This window comes from Schistosoma haematobium, chromosome 5 (genome assembly GCF_000699445.3).
Source record: "Schistosoma haematobium chromosome 5, whole genome shotgun sequence".
NCBI classification, from domain to species: domain Eukaryota; kingdom Metazoa; phylum Platyhelminthes; class Trematoda; order Strigeidida; family Schistosomatidae; genus Schistosoma; species Schistosoma haematobium.
The window spans coordinates 19,868,596-19,893,565 of NC_067200.1; the positions used below are offsets into that span (position 1 = coordinate 19,868,596).

General features: G+C 35.5%; 1 protein-coding gene across 1 annotated transcript; it reads right to left on the reverse strand.

Moving 5' to 3' along the window:
• MS3_00009335 (uncharacterized protein) lies at positions 1-24,489 on the reverse strand. The gene is made up of 12 exons (XM_051217692.1): positions 24,433-24,489; positions 22,440-24,378; positions 21,279-21,329; positions 18,691-18,753; positions 11,162-11,209; positions 11,060-11,116; positions 8,185-8,223; positions 6,888-6,953; positions 5,446-5,505; positions 3,245-3,313; positions 1,605-1,661; positions 1-136 (listed from the first exon to the last, which is right to left on the reverse strand). The coding sequence occupies exons 2-12, from the start codon at positions 22,522-22,524 to the stop codon at positions 102-104; spliced, it is 630 nt and encodes a 209-aa protein (XP_051065125.1). The 5' UTR covers positions 22,525-24,378; positions 24,433-24,489; the 3' UTR covers positions 1-101.
• Positions 24,490-24,970: the final 481 nt, after the last annotated feature.

Consider the following 24,970-nt stretch of genomic DNA (forward strand, 5'->3'; position numbering starts at 1 on the left):
ATTTATTTATTAAAACAAGAAGAAATCAATTTGACGATAAAAATGATTAGTTATTACAAGTAATAAACAATACGATGAAAAGAAAAAAACATGTTCATTATTTATCTTTTGAATGCATCAACTGGAGATGGATAACCTAGAATTCAAACAAAAGATATAAGTTTGAATGCAGTAATCATAGAAATTCGGTGAGGTTATAATCTATGAACGAGCCAATGAGAAGCGTTTGAGGGGTTTCAAGGTCGCAGCGCCAATTTCAGTACTTGATCCTCACGTACGATCGGTACACAGAGGATTGTAGAGCAAAAGAGATAATTGAGCGACTATAACCAAATGGGACTACTAAGAAATTCCTCTATTTGTAATTGTGATAATCGAATGACTTGTGGACATTCTGCAGACTACCGTGATGATGTTGTCTTTCGTTGGAATATGTGTTGGAGGAAGAAGCCTACTAGAATAGGAACTTTTTCGCTCGATTCAGATTAAGACTAAGGCAAATTATGACAATTGTTGTGAACTGGATAACAAAAGCACCAGTAACACTGGCTGCAGTCTCTCACTACATTATATACGATTGATTGGAGAGCGCACAGACACCTACATAGACTTGATTATGTGCATCATGTCGTTATCTACAAGCGGCACTTCATGGATCCGACAACCGGAGTGCACACAAACAATATTGAAGCTATTTAGTCGAGGCTGAAAGAGTTTTTACGACGTTATCATGGCTTCAGAGGCCGACTATTATAGAGCCTATATGGATGATATCCTCTACCGTATGTATTATGATTTCAGAACCTCTGAACCACTTTCTAACCTTGAAAAATTTTTGAACCACTGAAATGAAGTGTATCCACTTTAATTCTCTGGTCTTGTATAATAAATTTTTACCCTACACTAACTTTTTCCAATTGGCTAATACTTCTGAAAGTCATTTAAGATTCGTTCAAAGGTTGCCCATAAGTTATAGTTTCACTTAGAATGCTTCTAGTTAAAATTGAACTGGTCAAGTTGTATATCTTCGGGGTGAATACATGAATTAAGCACTTAGTTATAAGTAACATACTCAACAATATACATCCATATGTATTACATCCATTAAATCATTGTGTATTCATAAGATACTGTGTTGAATATGATTTAATCAAGTTACATATTGACGATTTTTCGGAGACGGTATTTTCCTTATGTTATTCATCATTCAGTATGATATTGTGAAGATCGTTGAATTTCATAAAAATCGACTACTGTTAAAAACCTGGGAGCACTAGATGGACATTGGCTCTTCATATGGAACTGTTCAAAGTGTGAGACTGAAGGTCCTGGGTTCGAGTCTTACTTGTGGGGGCGTTGTGAATGCGTACTGCTCAAAAGTCTCATACTAGGATGAAACGGCCGTCCATCGGTTCTAGTTTTTCAATGGTGGTCTAGTTCAAATCGGTTCATTATTTCAATGTTATATATTCATATCATACTATTCAATTGATACTAGCCTGATATACATGTAATGGGGTATCTTTCAGAAATATAACATTAATTGAAGAAACTGTGAGTAAATATGTTAAGATCCAATGGAACTTATTCATATCACGACTTACTTGTTTCTGGTGCAGTGTAAATCTCCTTGATAATTTCTAAAAGAAACTGATGTGCTACTACAATAATAAAATAGAACAAGGAAAAGTATATAAAATTTTAATGAATATCTAATGGTTATAGGATATTATTCTTCATGATAGGAAACCGCTTACATTACACCATGGTAAAACTCTGTAGATAAAACTAACATGAAAAATCATCCATCCATAAATATTTCTGCAATTATCTCTGGGAAAATAGGAAAAAAATTACTGATGAACTTACCAACTATTTACTTCTTATGAACTAACATATCAAGGATTACCAACGCGGCTCGTTTGAAACTAGATTTTTGCATAATCTGTGACTTTGTTTTAATTTGGTGTTTACTGGACTCAATTAAAGACAGCTCGACTTTGATGCTAGATTTTGACGTTCTCAAAGTTTTTGACATGGTTAGTCTTCAGTGGGGCTATTCATTTTGACATAAATTAGATCTGATGATGCTGTCGACGGACACACCATTGGAGCAGTCCTGGATCTGATCCCAATTAGATCGTATGGATGATTACTGTCGAACTACATATATATCGTCTATCCTCGTTTAATCAGCATACTCAATAGTTGCAATGACTGAACATTTAAAATTTTTATCAATTTACTAATAGAGTGATATATAATTTCTAGTGTAATCATTCATTGGCCCACGAACATCGGACTTATACATACCGTATATAATTGTCGACTTAAATCGCTTTATTGTATAATGGAATCAAATAAGCCAAATACGAGAATGGATGTTTGAATATGTATATTTTGTACACTCGTTGATCGGAACAGACAATCAGAGAATCGCAGCGAATGAAACGAACAATAGAGAGCGAAGTAAAACGAAATGGAGCGCGGTGGAGATGGCATATGAGCCAACCCATTTAACCAAGCCAAGTCACACAAAATTAAGCTGCAAACATGTGATAAATGAGATAAGAAATGCACACACATACGCTCATATGAAAACAGTTAAGGTTGATAAGCGAATAACTAACAAGGTCAAAACATGACTCAAGCAGAATGGATAAATTAGCCTATCCACAAGATAGAATAAGGTATATAGGCTAAACATAGTAACCGACATTGCAAGTATTCAGCTTTTCAAAGACAAATTCACATCTTAAGAGATCAGAAAGTCTCTTCCTGCTTGGCTTAGTCAATCATTCAGTCAGTCAATTAATTAACGAGTCAACTAATGGCTATAATTGACGTTCCAAGTGCATGATATTGTATCTTTCTTATTCATATTGTTAAGTTACATTCATAAGTTGTCAAAAAGACTATTACTAAATAAAAAAGCCGATGAGACCATAATTTATGAATGACATTTGAGTGACATTAAAGTGACCTTGGGGATGTCCAACTACTTGCTAGAGTTAAATAAGTGTTATAAACCTGTGTGAAGAATAAAGATTATGATTTACAGTTGATGATTAGGGTTAAGGACTAGATTTAGGGTTTTCATCACGAATTAACATCAACTATAATGTCAAGACTCTATTTAGCCAAATGGATGAACGAATTCTGCGCCAAAATCAAAGACCTGTTATCGCAAATTTCATTGGTTCGTTCATAAATCATAGTCTCACTAAAAATTCTAGTTACTTACACAAATCAGTATTATATTGATTAATGTAGGTACGTTGTGATTTCATTAGGCTTATAAGATCGATAATATCTGAAAAAATAAGCAATTTATTCAATGTAAATAAACGGACAAATGTCAGTGTTATTATCATAGAGGGGTTTTGTGGAGATTGTAGTAATTTCAATAGTTGAGATTATGAGTCATTTGAAGCTAGACCAACATGGAAAACTTGCAAGCAGTGGACAAACGTTTCGTCCTATTGAGGGACTCCTCATGAGTGCGCAGACACGATCCCACCCCACGAGATTCGAACTCAGAACTTATCAGCTTCGCGCACGAACCCTTAACCTTTTGACCACTGAGCCGGTCGGTATCCAGTAGTGCTAATGTCTGACTTCAACCAATCCACGAAATTGACGAAACACATCCACTACTGTCCTCAGTGAGTACTATCTCACAGTGGTGTTATTCTCATCAGTGTTGTTCTCCAGTATCTTGCATATTACATAACAATTAATGCACAGAATTTGAACATCAACTGTTATTCATTTCAAGGATTACTTCCTTCCAGATATTTTTGTCTGTAATAGTTGACAATGGCAGAGTATTTATTAGAAAATGGAAGACTAATAGCACAATTTAGTTATTATGTAACTAAGAAATGAACAAGTTTCTTGTTCATTAGATCGAATATACTTATTCGTGAATTCATTTTACTTGAAGGGTCGAAATATGATCAATTCTCAGCAGCAACCAGTGGAGTTCAACCGGGACTTTTGTGAGCTAGTAACTCGCTGAAGACAATGGTGGATGTGTCGCTCGAGACTGATAGGTCCTGGGTTCGAATCTAGCGAGACGGAATTGTGGATGCAGATTGCTGAGGATTCCAACAATAGGATGAAAAGGTCCTCCATTAATTCCAGGTTTTCCATGATAGTCTAGCTTCAGTTGAATCATAATCTGAACCGTTGAAATTACTATAATGTCCACAAAAAACCCTTCTTATATCAATTCCTAGTATCTTTAATGATGTTTCAATGCATAAAACAAACTATTCATTCGCAATGTTTTATAATCTATAATCTGAATGATGTAAGTTAAACTTTTATGCATCGTTGTGTTTGAGAAACACAAAGAAAGGCTAATTCACTTATTACTGATGAGATATGATATTCTAGGAAACAAATCATAAATATGTATATATATCCCCTTTATAGCAAAATTAACTAGACTGCAACAAGGTAGCCAATTTTTCGAGTTCACTGTGAACAGGGTGCACTCGAAAGGCGGAAAGTCGAAGACTCAATGTCCGAGATTTATCAGGTCTGGGAAACCATTGAGTTAGGCGTAAGGTCTCTAGTGTAGCGCGTCTTCGCATCGGTAGGCCTCACCATAAACGAGGGAAAAAGCAAGATCTTGAAATACAACACGGAGAACATTAACACAATTACACTTGATGGAGACATTCTGGAAGAGATGAAATCCTTCACATATCTCAACAGCATCATCGATCAACAAGGACGATCTGATGCAGATGTAAATGTGAGGATTGACAAAGTAAGAACACTATTCCTACAATTGAGGAACATATAGAAATCAAGACAACTGTCAACCGATATCAAAGTTACAATCTTCAACACCAACATCAACACATTTCTACTACTGTATGGAGCTGAAACTTCGCGAACCATCACAACTACCATCAAAGTGTACAAGTATTTATGAACAATTGTTTGAGTAAGATACGGAATGTCCGTTGGTCGGACACCATCGGCAACAACCTACTGTATTACAGAACAAAACAACTTCCAACTGATGAGGAAATTAGAAAAAGACGATGGAAGTGGATAGAACAACACATTGAGGAAATCATCAAACTGCATGATGAGGCGAGTACTAACTTTGAATTGTGAAAGGAAACAGAGAATGATAATGCGAAAGAAGACAGTGTGTCGAGAATTGTAAGCAGACATAAGAAGAATGAATAGTAACTGGAAAGAACTGGAGAGGATTGCGTAGGACAGAGTTGAATGCAGAATGTTGGTGATCTACCCATGTTCCTCCACGAGAGGTAATAGGAGTAGATAAGTATATATATATATATATATATATATATATATATATATATATATATATATATATATATATATATATATATATATATATATATATATATAGATCATGCATTTCTAACAGTGACTGTATAATTTAATCCAATTTACCTTTTCGACTAGATTTTAGATATGAATTGCACTTTGTCTTTTTAACTTCAGGCAACTTATCTATTGAGATATGAGAAAGAATTGTAAATTATTAATTTGACATGTTACCATATCATATTTAATTGTTTATCTTAATGAAATAAATATCGTACATGATAGTTTGTATATTACTTATTGATTCCATCATAAGTAGTTAAATTATATGAATTCTTGAGAATATTTACATCATTTGGTGTTATTGTGTATGGAAAAGCAAAGAATACATTACACCGAGAAATGGAGACAAACATGAAAATAATGAACAATAATTGGATAGAACTTGAAAGGAAGCCTCAGGACAAAGTGGGTAGGAGAATGCTGATCGGTGACCTATGCTCCATCGGGAGTAACAAGAGTAAGTAAATTAAGTACTGAGCAAAAATGGATAGTGGCTAGCAGTGGAATCCAGGACGCGCGTTTCATTCCATTTGGGACTCGTCGGCCGAATGTATATGCATCTCAGAGTTGATATTCGCTTCGGGAGTCGAACCCAGTACCATTCGCTTCACATGCCATCGCGTTATCCACTTAGTTACTGAGTATTAGGGAATGATGGTAAATCAGTTGATGAGGTTGTGAATTTTTATTGACTGAGATGGTTGACCCACGTGTTGCGTGTGTCTGAACATTGATTACCACTACGCGCAATGCTGACTAGTGTTGGGGATGGTTGGAAGAAAGTTAGGGGTGACCAAACCAAATTGTGGCATCAGTGCTTGAAGTCATCAACTTCTAGTCTGCGCCATGTTGGTAACTTCAGACTACTTGGTTGGGCTACGCTTGACTCTCGTAACCAATGTTTGGAGACTGTGTGTGACATGACTCAGAATCGATCGCAATGGTGTAGGTGTGGACACTCTGTCTTCCCTTAAATTATGAGATTAAAATTGCTTCATATCCCTCTTTCTACCAACTAATTCTTTCTTCATGTACTACATCCGTATATGCGATCTTTATTTTATATATTACCAATATTGAATTAATTACTTCTATGAATCTGGTGTTCATCTTGTTGTGCCGATGAGGTGTGGTAACTTGAACCGATGGTTACATGTGCCTGATCGTACGTTGTAGCTGACTGACTACCTGACTTTCAGATGTGATCATAGTTCGAATATCCAGATTGTAGATATAGATTTTTGTCAACTGTCATATAATACAAAACTTAAATCTACAATATCCAACTTACTATCTTCAATCATCTAATATCATAGCATAGTGTATTCGATACTGCTTCACTTAGATTGGTGAATATACTATCAGTTGATCATCATAATAGACCAAATAATGAGTAACAATGAACGATAGAATATAAACAAAACATTTTCCACTTCATTTAGACCTGGAGAATAACTATAAAGAATAAATAATACAATAGAACAGACTGATAAGTTTAATCTTACTACGATAAATTCTTGATTGTTTCCGATAGCACTTTTTCCATTCGGGTGCTTTCGAATACACTACATCTATGAAATGTAAATAAAATGGAATAAAGCTATTGTGAAGAAGAAGAAGAAGAAGAAGAAGAAGAAGAAGAAGAAGAAGAAGAAGATGATGATGATGATGATGATGATGATGATGATGATGAAGGAATCACATTTATAAATTATAGAAGAATAGTATTAACTCTAAAGAATTCATCGTATTGTGACAGTTGATTAATCGTCTGTTCGGTAGTTCTACTGTGGTATGTGCTACTGATGTCAACAGATATAAGTAATATATATCATCAATAGAAAATGAAATGCTTGGAGGCAGAAGTTTAAGAAGATCGAAGAAACTTGAATGAGAACAGAGAATGATTGATGTGGCAACGAAAGAACAATCAAGTCTGTGACGATTGATTAAGATATTGCAAATGAATTATTTACTGTATGGTTCTCAGATTTTACTAATATGTTATGTAATTTTATACTCAAATACATTTGATTGTCCCCAGTTGTGTTCTCGTTTACTAAATTTGGTGTCGCTATCAACCAGGAGGGGGAAAGGGTGCTGTACTGCAGACGACGATGCGGTCCCGTAACTGAGGTGCTCGTCGGTGTGGTGTCTACTACTCATATCGACATAAGTAGTAAATGACGCTTGTCAGGAATAGAATGTCTGGCAGCAGAAGGTCAAGGTGATCGAGTAGGAAAGAATGGAAACAGAAAGTTATTCGTATAGAAACGAACGAACATTGAAGTCTGAGATGATTGCTTGACATTTGGAAAATGATGCATTTACTGTATGGTTCTCAGATTTTACTAAGATGTTGAGTAATTTTATATTCACATACATTCGATTGTCCCCATTTTTGTTGTCGTTCACTACAGTGGCATAAAGCACTGTATACATGATAAGATGATAAGCTTTATTCCATCGAAAACTGTTAGTATGTCTAGTGTTCATGATATTATTAATTAAACAAATTATTACAAGCGCTTAAAATATGTTCTCAATTGAGATCATGAACCGATTGACGTTCGAACACGATTTAAAACCTGGAAGCACTGGATGATCGTTTTTTGTCCTATTGTGGGACTCTTGAACAGTACACGTCCACGATCTCGCTCTCGGGATTCAAACCCAGGATCTTCGGTCTCACACGAGAACGCTTATCCTCTTGACCATTGAGTTAATGGTAGTCTAACTTCAATCGGTTCATGATCTCACTGAAAAACTCAACAATCTCCACAACCTCATACCGATACTTACGATATCTTCTTTCGATATTATCCATCGTATGTATGAAATCTAAACGAAAGAGTTAAACAAATGAAACATACTCGATTGTTTATGTCATACGTAAGTTATATTCAATATTACAGCATCTATATCTTATTCCATAGATACATCACAACAACTAAGAGAAATAATATACATTTATGTCGATACATATCCACATAGAAATCACAGATACAATGAATAGCTTCGAAAATTCCTTCAGCGTTGTCCAAAGAGTCAAGGTGTGGTGTGGGTTACCTATATCCATATAAGTAGTATATAACGGTGGTCAGGCATAGAATGTATTTCAGCAGAAGATCGATAAGGAAAGAACGAAAGTGGAACACAATTGATATGGAAATGCATGAACAATGAAATCTGAGACAATGGACTGATATTTCCAAAAGGAACAGCCAAGTTTGAGACGATGGATTGATATTTTGCAAATTAACTATTTACTATATGTAAATTCAATTGGTGTTGTTTTAATTGTATTTTCCCATTGTTATTTAAGACTGTAATTGATCAGTCATGTTGACATATTTGCATCCTGTGAGGATTGCCTCGATACAGCCTTAAGTCACAAGCTTTTTAAGCAAAGATGAATAGTGGCTAGCAGTGGAATCCAGGACTGACTGACTGGACTCGTCGCCTGGAAGTATCTGCATCTCAGAGTTGATGTTCACTCTGGGACTCGACCCCAGTACCGTCCGCTTCAAACGCTATCGCGTTATCCACTTAGCTACTGAGTCCTGATAGCTACCTGCTTGTGCAAAGGTATGAAGTTTAAATTCGATTGGTGTTGTTTTACTTGTATCTTCCCATTGTTATCTATTTGCTATATGGTTCTCGGATTTTAATGAGATGCTCTGTAATTTCGTATCAAATACATTCGATTGTCCCCACTGGTATTCTTGTTCACTACAAAGGCAGTTAATGAGTAAAGTGTAAAGTGAATCTTTTCAGATTATTATTAACATTGATTGTTGATAGACATTTGAAATCTTTCAAACTCTAAGCAGATGTTATCTTATCAGATCCTAATGTGGTGTTTGAATGAACTAATGATTCCTTTGTACTTGTTGAATGCTTGATTTCGAATTCCAAATACAGTATATTCGTTCATGCTTATCTAGTACTTCTTGATCCGATTACGTTATTTCTGGGATTCTTAGTTCATCATACCTAACCATTTACTTCATTCCTATTTTTCTCTTTCTATATCCTCTGGTAGTACAAGACGTCAATACATCAGAATCCATGAGGATATGTAAATGTATTGAAAACTCTATAATGCCTTATCTAGAAAATATACTCTGTGACGAATGACTTGTTCGAGTTGAATTAGTCAATAAATTTTATTCATAAACATGTTTCTAATTAAGCTAGTTGTACGGATTTAAATCTTCTTCGATAAAGTACACATATCATTTGATTCTTGGTAGTTTATTTATTGAATTTAGTTCTAGTAAGAAGCAGTAATCAATGAAGTTCAACAAGGTCTGTTGTGAGATTGTAACTCACTGATGACGATGATGGATGTGTCGTTCAATTTTGTGGAGTCGTTGAAGTTAAACATTAACACCAACCGACTCAGTGGTCTGGTAGTTAAGCATTCGCGCCTGAAAGTCCTGGGTTCGAATCTCGGAGGCGGGATTGTGGATGCGCACTGCTGGAGCATTCCATATTAAGACGAAACGGCCGTTCAGTGCTTCCAGGCTTTTCATGTTGGTTTAGCTTCAAATGACTCATGATGTCAACTATTGAAATTGCTATATTATCCACAAAAACCCCTTCTGGTTATATGTATGTTTGTATACAGTTATCAGTTTTTTCTCTCTAAATTTTAGTTTGGAAAAGGAAATTGTTGAAATAGTTTGTGCTGAGAATTCTGTTTTTTTTAACGAACATATAGTATTGAATAAAACCATTAGTAGTACCACTACTACTACTAATAATAATAATCAGTATGGGGTTGTGGAGATTTTTCACTATTTTTTAATAAGATCATGAATCCATGAGTGTTTGACTACCATTGAAAACCTGGGACCATTGGACTGCCTTTTCGTTCTATTGTGGGACTCATGAACAGTACTCAACCACGATCCTGCACGTAAGATTCAAACAAAAGATCTTCGATCTCGCGTGTGAACGTATAACCTCTAGACCACTAAGCTGGCATCCAAGAGTGTTAATGTCTAATTTCAATCAAACCACGAAATTCTGCAACCATTTTCCATTGTCTGAGATAAATACTTATCCTTCTCCGACATTTATCAGCTTCACTAGTGATGGCTTCTCACAACAATCCCGAGATTCACCTCTCCAAGGTAGTCACTAGTTGTCAGCCAGTACATCATAATAATTATCAGTATAGGGCTGTGGAGATTGTCGACTATTTTCATCATTCAGATCATCAATCGATCAATATGATGCCTGGTAGTGATAGGTTATGTGCTAGCTGCGTCGAAACATACTACGCACAAACATGAGCAGCATGATGAAAGTGGGGGGTGTTGTTGGCAGAAGGGATTCGAATTCAACACCTTAGGTCTGATGCACGAATAACCAACTCCTAGACCACTAAGACGTCATCCGACGCTTTTAATGTCTCCCTTTAATCAATCCGCGATATTATCCAACCACTTTACATTGTCTTCGGTGACTAACTGCCACCTCACACTCCACTCGGATTATCTCCACTGGTCATGTCTTTTTACTAGAACTCCAAGAATCTAGTCACCAGTGATCATATGAAGTTGTGGAACCTGTCGAGTTCTTGATCGAGATCACCAATAATAATAATAATAAGAAGAACAACAACAAGATCAATTCAATATTCTATCATAATTATCTAATAACATACCTTGCATTTGCTTAATACCGTTATCAACTTCTAAAACTTTTTCCATACAATCCACATCTAGAATAATTTAAATGTTTATGGTCTATTATGTCATGATCCTACATTGATTAATCGATAGTGATTTCACTGAAAGTTTTTCATTGATTCCATCTATATAAAAAAATAAACAATCAATTTTATGAATTTGTTACTATGCCACTAAAATATGTTTACAGAAAAAAAAGGAGAAAGAGAGAGAGAGAGAGGGAGTGATCACAATTGATTGATCACTGGGTGGTGTTCAGTGTCATGTGTGTCAAGTCCACCTTAATGCAGATGGAATGCTATCGATCAAGTTGCAATGTGGTCACTAGTTTAAGTGACCTGACATTGCTTGCACTATGTTGAGATCAGATAGTGGTTGGAGGTAGTCAACAGGAAACCCTGGATCCGGGTTTCGTGCTATTTAGCACTTGTCAGCAAGGTATACCTGAGTGAGTGAGAGAGCCAAAACGAAGGTTGATTTATGTTTGATTGATCACTGGGTGGTGCAGATTGAATTCTATCGATCGAGTTGTAATGTGGCAGCTAGTCTAGGTTGCTGTGTACGCTACTTATATCAATATGAGTAATATATAACAATAGTCAGGATTAGAATATCTGGCAACAGAAGATCGTGGAAGAAAGAACAGTAACAGAAAGCAGTTGGTATGAAAATGCAAGAACAATGAATCGTGAGACGATTGGCTAACATTTTAGAAGTGAAGTATTCACTATATGCTTCTCAGATTTCAATAAGATATTCTGTAATTTTGTGTTCAAGTACATTTGTTTGTCCCTACTTGTGTTCTTGTCCACTACATAAGTGACTCAATATTGCGTACACTATGTTGAGATAAGATGATGATTGAAGGTAGTTAACAGGAATGTTTAAACCTAGGTTTCGTGTTACTTGACACTTGTCAGCAAGATGTACCTGTATTATACTTGAAAGAACTGATGCTCCCTAACAGATTTAATCCCGTCTTACCTAGTTTCACAATCAAAGACATTGCCATTGATCTATCCGAGCCGCAACTGACCTCTTATAAGACTGAGATGTATTTACAATTGATTAATCACTAATCTTTTGATCAATGTCATGTATGTCAGGTCCTTCTTAGTGTAGATCGAATCCTATCGACCAATTCGCTATATAGACATTAGTCTAGATGACTTGATATTGAGTACAATATGTTGTGATAAGATGGTAGTTGAATGTGGTGAATAACAAACCCTAGATTCGAGTTTCGTACTATTTGGCATTGATCATCATCATCATCATCATCATCATCATCATCATCATCATCATCATCATCATCATCATCATCATCATCATCATCATCATCATCATCATCATCATCATCATCATCATCATCATCATCATCATCATCATCATCATCATCATCATCATCATCATCATCATCATCATCATCATCATCATCATCATCATCATCATCATCATCATCATCATCATCATCATCATCATCATCATCATCATCATCATCATCATCATCATCATCATCATCATCATCATCATCATCATCATCATCATCATCATCATCATCATCATCATCATCATCATCATCATCATCATCATCATCATCATCATCATCATCATCATCATCATCATCATCATCATCATCATCATCATCATCATCATCATCATCATCATCATCATCATCATCATCATCATCATCATCATCATCATCATCATCATCATCATCATCATCATCATCATCATCATCATCATCATCATCATCATCATCATCATCATCATCATCATCATCATCATCATCATCATCATCATCATCATCATCATCATCATCATCATCATCATCATCATCATCATCATCATCATCATCATCATCATCATCATCATCATCATCATCATCATCATCATCATCATCATCATCATCATCATCATCATCATCATCATCATCATCATCATCATCATCATCATCATCATCATCATCATCATCATCATCATCATCATCATCATCATCATCATCATCATCATCATCATCATCATCATCATCATCATCATCATCATCATCATCATCATCATCATCATCATCATCATCATCATCATCATCATCATCATCATCATCATCATCATCATCATCATCATCATCATCATCATCATCATCATCATCATCATCATCATCATCATCATCATCATCATCATCATCATCATCATCATCATCATCATCATCATCATCATCATCATCATCATCATCATCATCATCATCATCATCATCATCATCATCATCATCATCATCATCATCATCATCATCATCATCATCATCATCATCATCATCATCATCATCATCATCATCATCATCATCATCATCATCATCATCATCATCATCATCATCATCATCATCATCATCATCATCATCATCATCATCATCATCATCATCATCATCATCATCATCATCATCATCATCATCATCATCATCATCATCATCATCATCATCATCATCATCATCATCATCATCATCATCATCATCATCATCATCATCATCATCATCATCATCATCATCATCATCATCATCATCATCATCATCATCATCATCATCATCATCATCATCATCATCATCATCATCATCATCATCATCATCATCATCATCATCATCATCATCATCATCATCATCATCATCATCATCATCATCATCATCATCATCATCATCATCATCATCATCATCATCATCATCATCATCATCATCATCATCATCATCATCATCATCATCATCATCATCATCATCATCATCATCATCATCATCATCATCATCATCATCATCATCATCATCATCATCATCATCATCATCATCATCATCATCATCATCATCATCATCATCATCATCATCATCATCATCATCATCATCATCATCATCATCATCATCATCATCATCATCATCATCATCATCATCATCATCATCATCATCATCATCATCATCATCATCATCATCATCATCATCATCATCATCATCATCATCATCATCATCATCATCATCATCATCATCATCATCATCATCATCATCATCATCATCATCATCATCATCATCATCATCATCATCATCATCATCATCATCATCATCATCATCATCATCATCATCATCATCATCATCATCATCATCATCATCATCATCATCATCATCATCATCATCATCATCATCATCATCATCATCATCATCATCATCATCATCATCATCATCATCATCATCATCATCATCATCATCATCATCATCATCATCATCATCATCATCATCATCATCATCATCATCATCATCATCATCATCATCATCATCATCATCATCATCATCATCATCATCATCATCATCATCATCATCATCATCATCATCATCATCATCATCATCATCATCATCATCATCATCATCATCATCATCATCATCATCATCATCATCATCATCATCATCATCATCATCATCATCATCATCATCATCATCATCATCATCATCATCATCATCATCATCATCATCATCATCATCATCATCATCATCATCATCATCATCATCATCATCATCATCATCATCATCATCATCATCATCATCATCATCATCATCATCATCATCATCATCATCATCATCATCATCATCATCATCATCATCATCATCATCATCATCATCATCATCATCATCATCATCATCATCATCATCATCATCATCATCATCATCATCATCATCATCATCATCATCATCATCATCATCATCATCATCATCATCATCATCATCATCATCATCATCATCATCATCATCATCATCATCATCATCATCATCATCATCATCATCATCATCATCATCATCATCATCATCATCATCATCATCATCATCATCATCATCATCATCATCATCATCATCATCATCATCATCATCATCATCATCATCATCATCATCATCATCATCATCATCATCATCATCATCATCATCATCATCATCATCATCATCATCATCATCATCATCATCATCATCATCATCATCATCATCATCATCATCATCATCATCATCATCATCATCATCATCATCATCATCATCATCATCATCATCATCATCATCATCATCATCATCATCATCATCATCATCATCATCATCATCATCATCATCATCATCATCATCATCATCATCATCATCATCATCATCATCATCATCATCATCATCATCATCATCATCATCATCATCATCATCATCATCATCATCATCATCATCATCATCATCATCATCATCATCATCATCATCATCATCATCATCATCATCATCATCATCATCATCATCATCATCATCATCATCATCATCATCATCATCATCATCATCATCATCATCATCATCATCATCATCATCATCATCATCATCATCATCATCATCATCATCATCATCATCATCATCATCATCATCATCATCATCATCATCATCATCATCATCATCATCATCATCATCATCATCATCATCATCATCATCATCATCATCATCATCATCATCATCATCATCATCATCATCATCATCATCATCATCATCATCATCATCATTGATTATCTTCTCATTAACTGTTTATCATTTGAAATAGATTATAAACAACATTATTATTACAAATATTGACCTGATTACAAATATGAAAGTGAATTAGAAATGAAGATATATGTATTGCATATTATAGTAAAGATTCTAATTAGAGTTTACTGAGGACATAAAGAATTTTTATTTCAAATAAATAAGGTTTTCAGAGAGAGAGAGAGAGAGAGAGAGAGAGAGAGAAGGTTCCAGAATATCGAACCCATGATTAGAACACATAGAATCAGATGATGACGCAATCAAGATATGAATTGGAATCCAGCCAATTTTATGAATTAAAGAAAAAATGATAACGATAATGATGTTAAACAAATGGGAGGTATGTTGTTAGATAATCATGATAGAATGTTGTTATGAAACTGTATAACTGAATTGATCTTGTTATTATTATTATGATTGATATTTGTGATCTCGATCAAGAACTTGTAGTGTGGCGTCGAATCGCAGTTGACTATGATCACCACCACAGGAAGGCTACGTGTCAGTTAACCGATAAGATCCCCCGTAAGTCAAATATCAGAAGGTAGTTGATGGCTGTAGTCGAAATGTATTTGTTGGCAATCTCGTGGTATCGAAAGAATACCGAGATTGTGCCAAAGGAGTACAAGTGTGGTTACTGAGCGTAACCGAATTCGTGCAAGGTCACAATCAACGGAAGAATGTATGTCTTTAGTACAGTTAGACAAACAAGTACAGTAAAACAATCACTGGTACAATTGGTTATAATAATAATTGTTTCCAACGAACCAATCGCATTCCCTTCATAAAAGTAGATCACTACAAACTCAACAATTTCCACAACTTATTATGTTCACTAGTGACTAGATTCTTGGAGTTCTAGTGAAAAGACATGACTAGTGGAGTTAATTTATGTCAGGGAAGGATAGGTATCTATCTTAGACAATAGAAAATGGTTACGGAATCTCGTGGTCGCTGTTATTGATGTAATCAGCTGCTAGTGAGCAGCTTATACTCTTCTACGAGAGGTAACAGGCGTGAGTAAGTAAAACTAATCTCAAAACATTTACATGATACATGACATCAAATGGATACACACTCAAGTCTTTCAAAACTTTTGTAGATATGACTTGAAATCCAGTCAATTTTATGAATTAAAGAAAAATGATGATGATGATGATGATGTAATCAGAACAATTGAAATAATGAATGATGTAATGTTATCAGGATGAACAAATATGTATTACTGTTTCTATTTTGGATACATAAATTTAGTTGAAGAGGTTTGAACACAATAGCCTGGATAAATTTCAGAAGATTAGGATCGAATTATTTATGAATCATCTGTCATTTCAAGACATTAGTACGTCTCAACAAACACAAGGTTCTCAAATACAACACAATCATACTTGATGGAGACATTCTGGAAGAGATGGAATCTTTCACATATCTCAACAGCATTATCGATCAACAAGGACGATCTGATGCAGATGTAAATGTGAGGATTGACAAAGTAAGAACACTATTCCTACAGTTGAGGAACATATAGAACTCAAGACAACTATCAACCAATATCAAAGTCACAATCCTCAACACCAACACCAACACATTTCTACTAATATATCCAGCTGAAACTTCGAGAATCATTACAACAACCATCAACGTGTACAGGTATTTATGGACAATTGCCTCAGTGAGATACCAAATGTCCGTTGGTTGGACACCATCAGCAACAGCCTACTGTGTTACAGAACAAACCAACTTCCAACTGATGAGGAGATTAGGAAGAGATGATGGAAGTGGATAGGACAACAGATTGAGGAAATGATCAGACTGCATCATGAGGTGAGTACTAACTTTGAACTGTGAAAGGAAACAGAGAATGAGAATGCGAAAGAAGACAGTGTCGAGAATTGTAAGGAGACATAAGAAGAATGAATAATAGCTGGAAATAACTGGAAAGGATTGCGTAGGACAGGGTTGAATGGAGAATGTTGGTGATCCACCTATGTTCCTCCACGAGGTAAAAGTAATAAATAAGTATATATATATATATATATATATATATATATATATATATATATATATATATATATATATATATAACCTAAGCAAAATCTGATTGAAATGTTTCATCTAAATCATGCATTTCCAAACAATCGAATCCCAATCTTTCGAAACTCTCCGAAGCTATAATGATCAAATGTCTTCAATCAAATTTCCGTATCCGATTTGTAACATTAAAAGAGGTACAAAATGTATGATACTTTCAAGGTCATCACAGGTGGGCGAATTCAAAATTACAAAATAACTATCAAATAATCAACAAATATGTCGTGAATGCGTACTGCTGAGGAGTCCCACAATAGGACGAAACGGCCGTCCAGTACTTCCAAGTTTTCTATGGTGATCTAGCTTCAGTTGACTCATGATCTTAACCATTGAAATTACTATAATCGTCAAAAAACCTCTTCTGATACAAATATGTATTTTTGTAGTGAACAAGTACATGAGTGGGGACAATCGAATATATTTGAATATAAAATTACAGAACGTATAACAATGGTATCATACTTGACTGTTCCTTTTGTAAATATCAATTCATCGTCTCAGATTTCATTCGTTCTGTATTTTCATACCAACTACTTTCCGTTCCCGTTTTTTTCTTCTCGATCTTCTACTGAAATACATTCTATTCCCGATTATCATTATATACTACTTATGTGGATACAAGTATCTCACACCACAGTATGTTAAAGATTCATTAGTGAGATGAGTAAATATGATTGAAGTTAGACATTAACACCGTTGGATGCCGGCTCAGTGGTCTAGTTGGTTAAGCGAAGGCGTCAGACTGATAGGTCCTCGGTTCGAATCCAGCGAGGTGCAGGGTCGTAGATGCGCACTGCTGAGGAGTCTCGTACTGGGACGAAACGGCCGTCCAGTACTTCCAGGTTTTCCGTGGTGGTCTAACTTCAACTGACACATGATTTCAACAAGTACAATATAAAACACTCTATATTATCCTCACTTATGCTTTGTGACATCATAAATCCTGCATGAACTTACATGTCAGCATTCCAATTTGTTTTGTCGTATTTCTTAAATTCTCTTCATCTATCTTTAAAGTTCCTATGATTACGTAATGAAGAAAACAAACTATTTAGAATGTAATGAATATTGGGTTCATATTGAGCTTTAGAAAGAAACAATATGATGAGGTAATTCAATGTATAATTCTAACTAGCATTTGTTATACACTGAAGAGTATATACAAAAACTGTTGAATACATTCTGTTATGATCTTTTTGTGGATAGTGTGTATACTTTAATGAAATTTACATCGACATCTCCTTGAGTCTTTACTATTCTCCGTTTTTAATCCCTACCCCATAGCACGACACACTGATTACCGTTAATAAATACACGATTAGACACATATGTCACTTGTTCTCAATTACTTGTTGCTATGATAACAGAACTCGAATGTATTTATGATTGACGTTTACAGATCACAACGATATTTCCACTATATACATCATCTGGATATATACAGCTTGAACTATAACAATTATGATCGGAATTATTAACGACTTATAATTGTGGATTATCATACCAAATGAAGCTCGAACACGCCAATTCCTGACAATTTAAGTAAGGTCTTGTGTTTATAAATTATATTTAATATCGTAATTGAGTTAATGAGTCAATTGAAACTACACCATGATAGAAAACCTAGGATCACTGAACGGCCGTTTTGTCCTAATGTGAGACTCCTCAGTGGTGCACATCCATGGTTCTGCCCTGCGGGGTTCGAACTCAGAATCTTCAGTCTCGTGTACAAACGCTTAACCTTTAGACCACCGAGCTGGTCAGTATCCAATGTTGTTAGTGTATACCCTCAACTAATCCACGAAATTGACTCATGAACCCAACTATTAAATTATTATAGTATCCACAAGAAACCCCTTTTTGAGTATATTTAATATATTAATACGCTAAATTATGGAAGAAGCGCCTAAAGTGGATAGAATACACATTGAGAAAAGCACCCAACTGAGTCAAAAGGCAAGCCCACATATGGAATCCTGAGGGCCAAAGAAAAAGATGAAGACCAAAGAACATATTAAGTCTAGAAATGGAGACAGACACGAGAAAAATGAACAACAATTGGATAGAACTAGGAGTGAAGGCCCAAGACAGAGTGGGTTATAGAATACTGGTCAGTGGCCTATGCTCCATTGGGAGTAACAGGCGTAGTAACTTTGTTATCATTTTTGAGTAGATATATTTTTGGTTCACCACAATGGCAATTAGTATGTAGGTAAACTAAGCCAAATACTTTTCTGTATATCAAAATATCATTGTAAACAAACAAACAAATGTATTGAATAGAAATGTGTTATAGTTTAATTATGTTCGTCAGGGATGTCCACTCTCTCCATTCTTTGTCATTGACGTGCTTTTACAGACAACACTTTCCTCATCTAAATTTCCAAGGGTTGAACTTCTACCGGGAGATTCACTTGTTGACTTGGAATATGCCGATGACATAGTTCTATTTGGTGAAGACGCTGACAAAATGCAGAGTCTTATGACCACTCTAAGTAACAATGCAAGCATGTTCGGGATGCGATTCTCCCCATTCTCGAAATGCAAAATGTTGCTTCAGGATTGGGTTACATTGACACCCGAACTAGTGATAGGGAGTGAAGTAGTTGAGCGTGTCAACCACTTCACTTATCTGAGAAGTCTCATCAGCCCTTGTGGTCTGATGTGTGACGAAATCTCAGCACGGATACAGAAGGCTCGGCTAGCTTTTGCGAACTTGAGTCATTTATTGAGTAAACGAGATTTCCATCTATCAACCAAAAGACTTGTTTACTGTGCAGCAGTTCGTTCCGTCCTACTTTATGGTAGTGAAACATGGCCGGTAAGAGTAGAGGATATTCGTAGGTTACTAGTATTCGATCACAGGTGTCTTCGAAACATTGCTCGTATATCCTTGGAACACCGAGTAAGTAACTCAGTCGTTAGGAAACGGGTACTAGGTAAGGATGGCAAATCAATTGATGAAGTAGTGGAACTTCACCAGTTGAGATGGCTGGGACATGTGTTATGTGTGCCCAACCACCGACTGCCTCGATTTGCGATGCTCAGTGGTATAGGAGTAGGTTGGAAGAAAGCTAGGGGCGGCCAAACCAAAACATGGCACAAGTCCATGAAGTCACTGACAAGTGAACTGAGTCATGTTGGTAGGTGTAGACTACCTGGTTGGGGACCGCGAGATTATAGAAACCGATAGTTAGAGACCCTGAATGACATGGCTCAAAATCGTTTGCAATGGCGCAGGTGCATCCACTCTTTGTGTTCTCCCAAGTTTTAATCTCCTTATTCCTCCTTGTCTCTTTTTTTCTCTTTCCAAATTTATTTCACTGTATTATACTCCTTGAATAACATCTTCAAACCCTAATTTTCCCGATTACTGCTTATACACTTATTACCTCTACCACGACGGGATTTGAATCGACCACTACATCTGTGTGCTAATGTGGTGTGGCAACTCGAAGTGATGTACGTACGTACGAAGTTGTACGTCGTTATTGAATGACTGACTGATAGTTTAATTATCTAAACAAATCTAAATAATAGTTTACCTTTGTATGTTTCCAGTACTAATAACAGACCAATCTTTCTCTGGTGGTTATCTGTAAAAGAGAAATCATTTAAAAATAATCGAAGATGGATAGTAGGTAGCAGTAGAATACATGACGCGCGTTTCGTTTTATTTTGAACTTGTAGTTGTACCTCAATGTTGCTGTTTACTCCGGGACTCCAACCCAGTACCGTTCGCTTCAAACGCCATTGCGTTATCCACTTAGCTACTGAGTCCTGATAGCCACCTGCTTGTACAATGTGGTACAAGGTTTAAATTCATTTGGTGTTGTTTGTTTGTAGCTTACCATTGTTGTTCAAGACTTCAATTGATTAGTCATCTAGTTACTATGTATACAATTAAAACGTACCAATTGACTGGTGAGGCTGTTACCTTATCAATACTCATATAAGAATTAGATAGATACATAACTTGGATACAGCCATTAATTTTATTCATTAAGAAGAAAGGTTATACAAATCAGAAATGCATAATGTCACTGAACATTTTTTTTCTAAACGATACATGAAAGTTTTCAGAATACATTGAATTCGACTACTTTTATGATGTAGAATACATGGCATGATGCAAACTTGGTCGATAGGATTCGATCTACACTAAGAACGACCTGACATATATGACATTGATCACCACCTAGTGACCAATCAATTGCAAATTCATCTGAGTCCTACAGGAGGCCAGTCGGGGCTTGCATAGCTCAGTGGCAACATCTCTGACTGTAAAACTGGGTGATACAGGATCAAATTTGTCAGGGAGCATCAGTTCCCTCAAGATTAAAGGTACACCCTGCTAACGAGTGTAAAATAGGCCGAAACATAAGGTTCAGGCTTTTCTGTTGACTACCTCCAACCACTATCTTATCTCAACACAATTCACACAATGTCCAGTCACTAAGACTTGTGGCCACATATCAACCTGATCGATAGGATTCGGTGTGCACTAAAAATGACTCGACATGCATGACACTGATCACCACTTAGTGATCAATCAATTGTACAAACGAAAATATTTTGAATTCGAAGAAGGAAGGTCTTAATTAGGATATATTATCTACCATTAAAGCGCATATATGAAACTGCATCTTATATACAACAGTATAAAACATTGATTGTACAGTATATATTTACTAAAATATATTTACATATGTCCGAGAACGTGTTTTCATATTGGCTTGGCTGAATAACTCCCAATAACAGAATAATAAGACACAAATATAAGAGCCACATTTTCAATGAAACATCGTTGTCGATTCTTCTGTATTTATATCATTAGATAATGATGATCATTGGTTAAGTCAAAGTGATTGAAAATAACTAATTTGTATTCGTTGAATAAGAAGTAAAATATACACAGTATGAATGATCAATATGCATTGTGCATACAAACATACACACATATAAACCTGTGCTCAATTTATCTCATCTCTTAGTAGAATAAGTTGTACTGAGCATAATTTAGAGATTGAATAGTTTAGACAGGAATGATTTGAAAAGGTGGTAAGTTTCTACTATCAATGTTGTGATTGTTCAATGCTAGGACTGTGAAAATTGTTAGGTTTCATTGAGATCATAGATCAATCAAAGTTAGATCACTATTATGTGCTCATTAGTGACAAGCTTCGAGAGAGAGAGAGAGTTCTTATAGTTCTTTCAGGAATCCGTGAACAATGGAGTACAATCATTTTGGGTATGAGACAGTTACTCACTGAAATCGATGGAAAATGGTCGCGCATTATCGTGGATTGGTTGATGTTATACATGAATACTGTTTGATGTTGTTTCAATTGTCTAGCAGTTAAACATTCATCTACTAATCCGAAGGTTCTAGGAATGATTCCAGTGTGAAGAATAGTGATTGAGTACTGTCGAGAGGTCTCATACTAGTGGTACGAATTTTGTTCAAATGCTTACGTTTCAAACATGATGAATATTACTTACAATGAAATTATTGGAATTCATGCTGGCAAGTGAATTATTTATTCAGATAATCGAAATTTTAAAACTTGATGGTTTCTAGTACTATTAGTTGAATTAGTATAGTCATATGTACCATTTTGATTATAGATCAATATTCAGATCGATAGTAAACCAATCCTTCTTCATCCTTCCGTATATATATATAGGGTCCAATGATTGAGGAATATTGGATACTTTGGTAAACGTTTCATAAGAACGACTACAGATTGCAACTGTCTCTGATTGAACGAGAGAACCAACGGTCACTACCAATAAATATTTTATCTATTATATGTAAATGTACAAGATAGACTCACATGGTAATGAAAAATTTAAACAACGAATATAAGTGACAAGTTGATCCCACTGAAAGAAAATGATGGTTCCAAGTGTCAGTAAGTAGAAACGAAACGTTACAGATTGATCTCTCCTATTTACTTACACATAGGTCGAAATGAAACAATGTTTGTTATTATTCATGTGGGAAGACAGAGTAGCGCATCTACACTAGGAAACAACATACGATCAAAAAGATGTGAATGTGAGATATACAAGTGTATCTCTCAGTATTTGTAACATCAGTCAACTACGCTGTTGTGTACCATACATATAAACGGTACTTGTTTCATTCAAAGACATAACATCGATACATTATGGTGTCTGAGTACACAGTGATACTTTAACTACTTTGTTGTAAATTCAAGCAAGTGCAAACTGATGACCACAGATTGGGTAGACACGACAACGTATCAATCGCTTCATTACTTACGTCAGTGAAATGTTGTCTAACTGCAAATGATGATACAATCTTTGTGGAGTTACAAAATTGTGAAGATAGGACAAACTTATTTTGTATTACTTTCATTAATTTTCATAAGTTGTACATTTACTATAAGTGACTGTAAAATAGATGTTCAAAAATGCATCATCTTGAATCTTTTTTGATCCATCCCCCAGAGCACGACACATTGATTACCGTTAATAAATAAACTGTTACACACATATGTCACTTGTTCTCAATTACTTGTTGCTATGATAACAGAACTCGAATGTATTTATGATTGACGTTTACAGATCACAACGATATTTCCACTATATACATCATCTGGATATATACAGCTTGAACTATAACAATTATGATCGGAATTATTAACGACTTATAATTGTGGATTATCATACCAAATGAAGCTCGAACACGCCAATTCCTGACAACTTAAGTTAGGTCCAGTAACTGTAGTAGTCGTAGGTGTAGTAGTAGTAGTAGTAGTAGTAGTCGTAGGTGTAGCCGTAGGTGTAGTCGTAGGTGTAGTCGTAGGTGTAGTCGTAGGTGTAGTCGTAGTCGTAGTAGTAGTCGTAGGTGTAGTCGTAGTAGTAGTAGTAATAGTCGTAGGTGTAGTCGTAGTAGTAGTAGTAGTAGTCGTAGGTGTAGTAGTAGTAGTAGTAGTAGTCGTAGGTGTAGTAGTAGTAGTAGTAGTAGTCGTAGGTGTAGTCGTAGTAGTAGTAATAGTCGTAGGTGTAGTCGTAGTAGTAGTAGTAGTCGTAGTAGTAGTAGTCGTAGGTGTAGTCGTAGTCGTAGGTGTAGTCGTAGTAGTAGTAGTAGTCGTAGTAGTAGTAGTCGTAGGTGTAGTCGTAGTCGTAGGTGTAGTCGTAGTAGTAGTAATAGTCGTAGGTGTAGTCGTAGTAGTAGTAGTAGTCGTAGTAGTAGTAGTCGTAGGTG

Bases quoted from the DNA above. Each gene is read 5' to 3' on its own strand.
- MS3_00009335 (XM_051217692.1), bottom strand. From the start codon at position 22,524: ATGTGGCTCTTATATTTGTGTCTTATTATTCTGTTATTGGGAGTTATT. The intron at 1,662-3,244 runs GTAAGTAACTAG...TTATTATTGTAG, and splicing joins TCAATATAATACTGATTTGT to TAGCACATCAGTTTCTTTTA. The intron at 137-1,604 runs GTAAGTCGTGAT...TTTGAATTCTAG, and splicing joins TTACACTGCACCAGAAACAA to GTTATCCATCTCCAGTTGAT.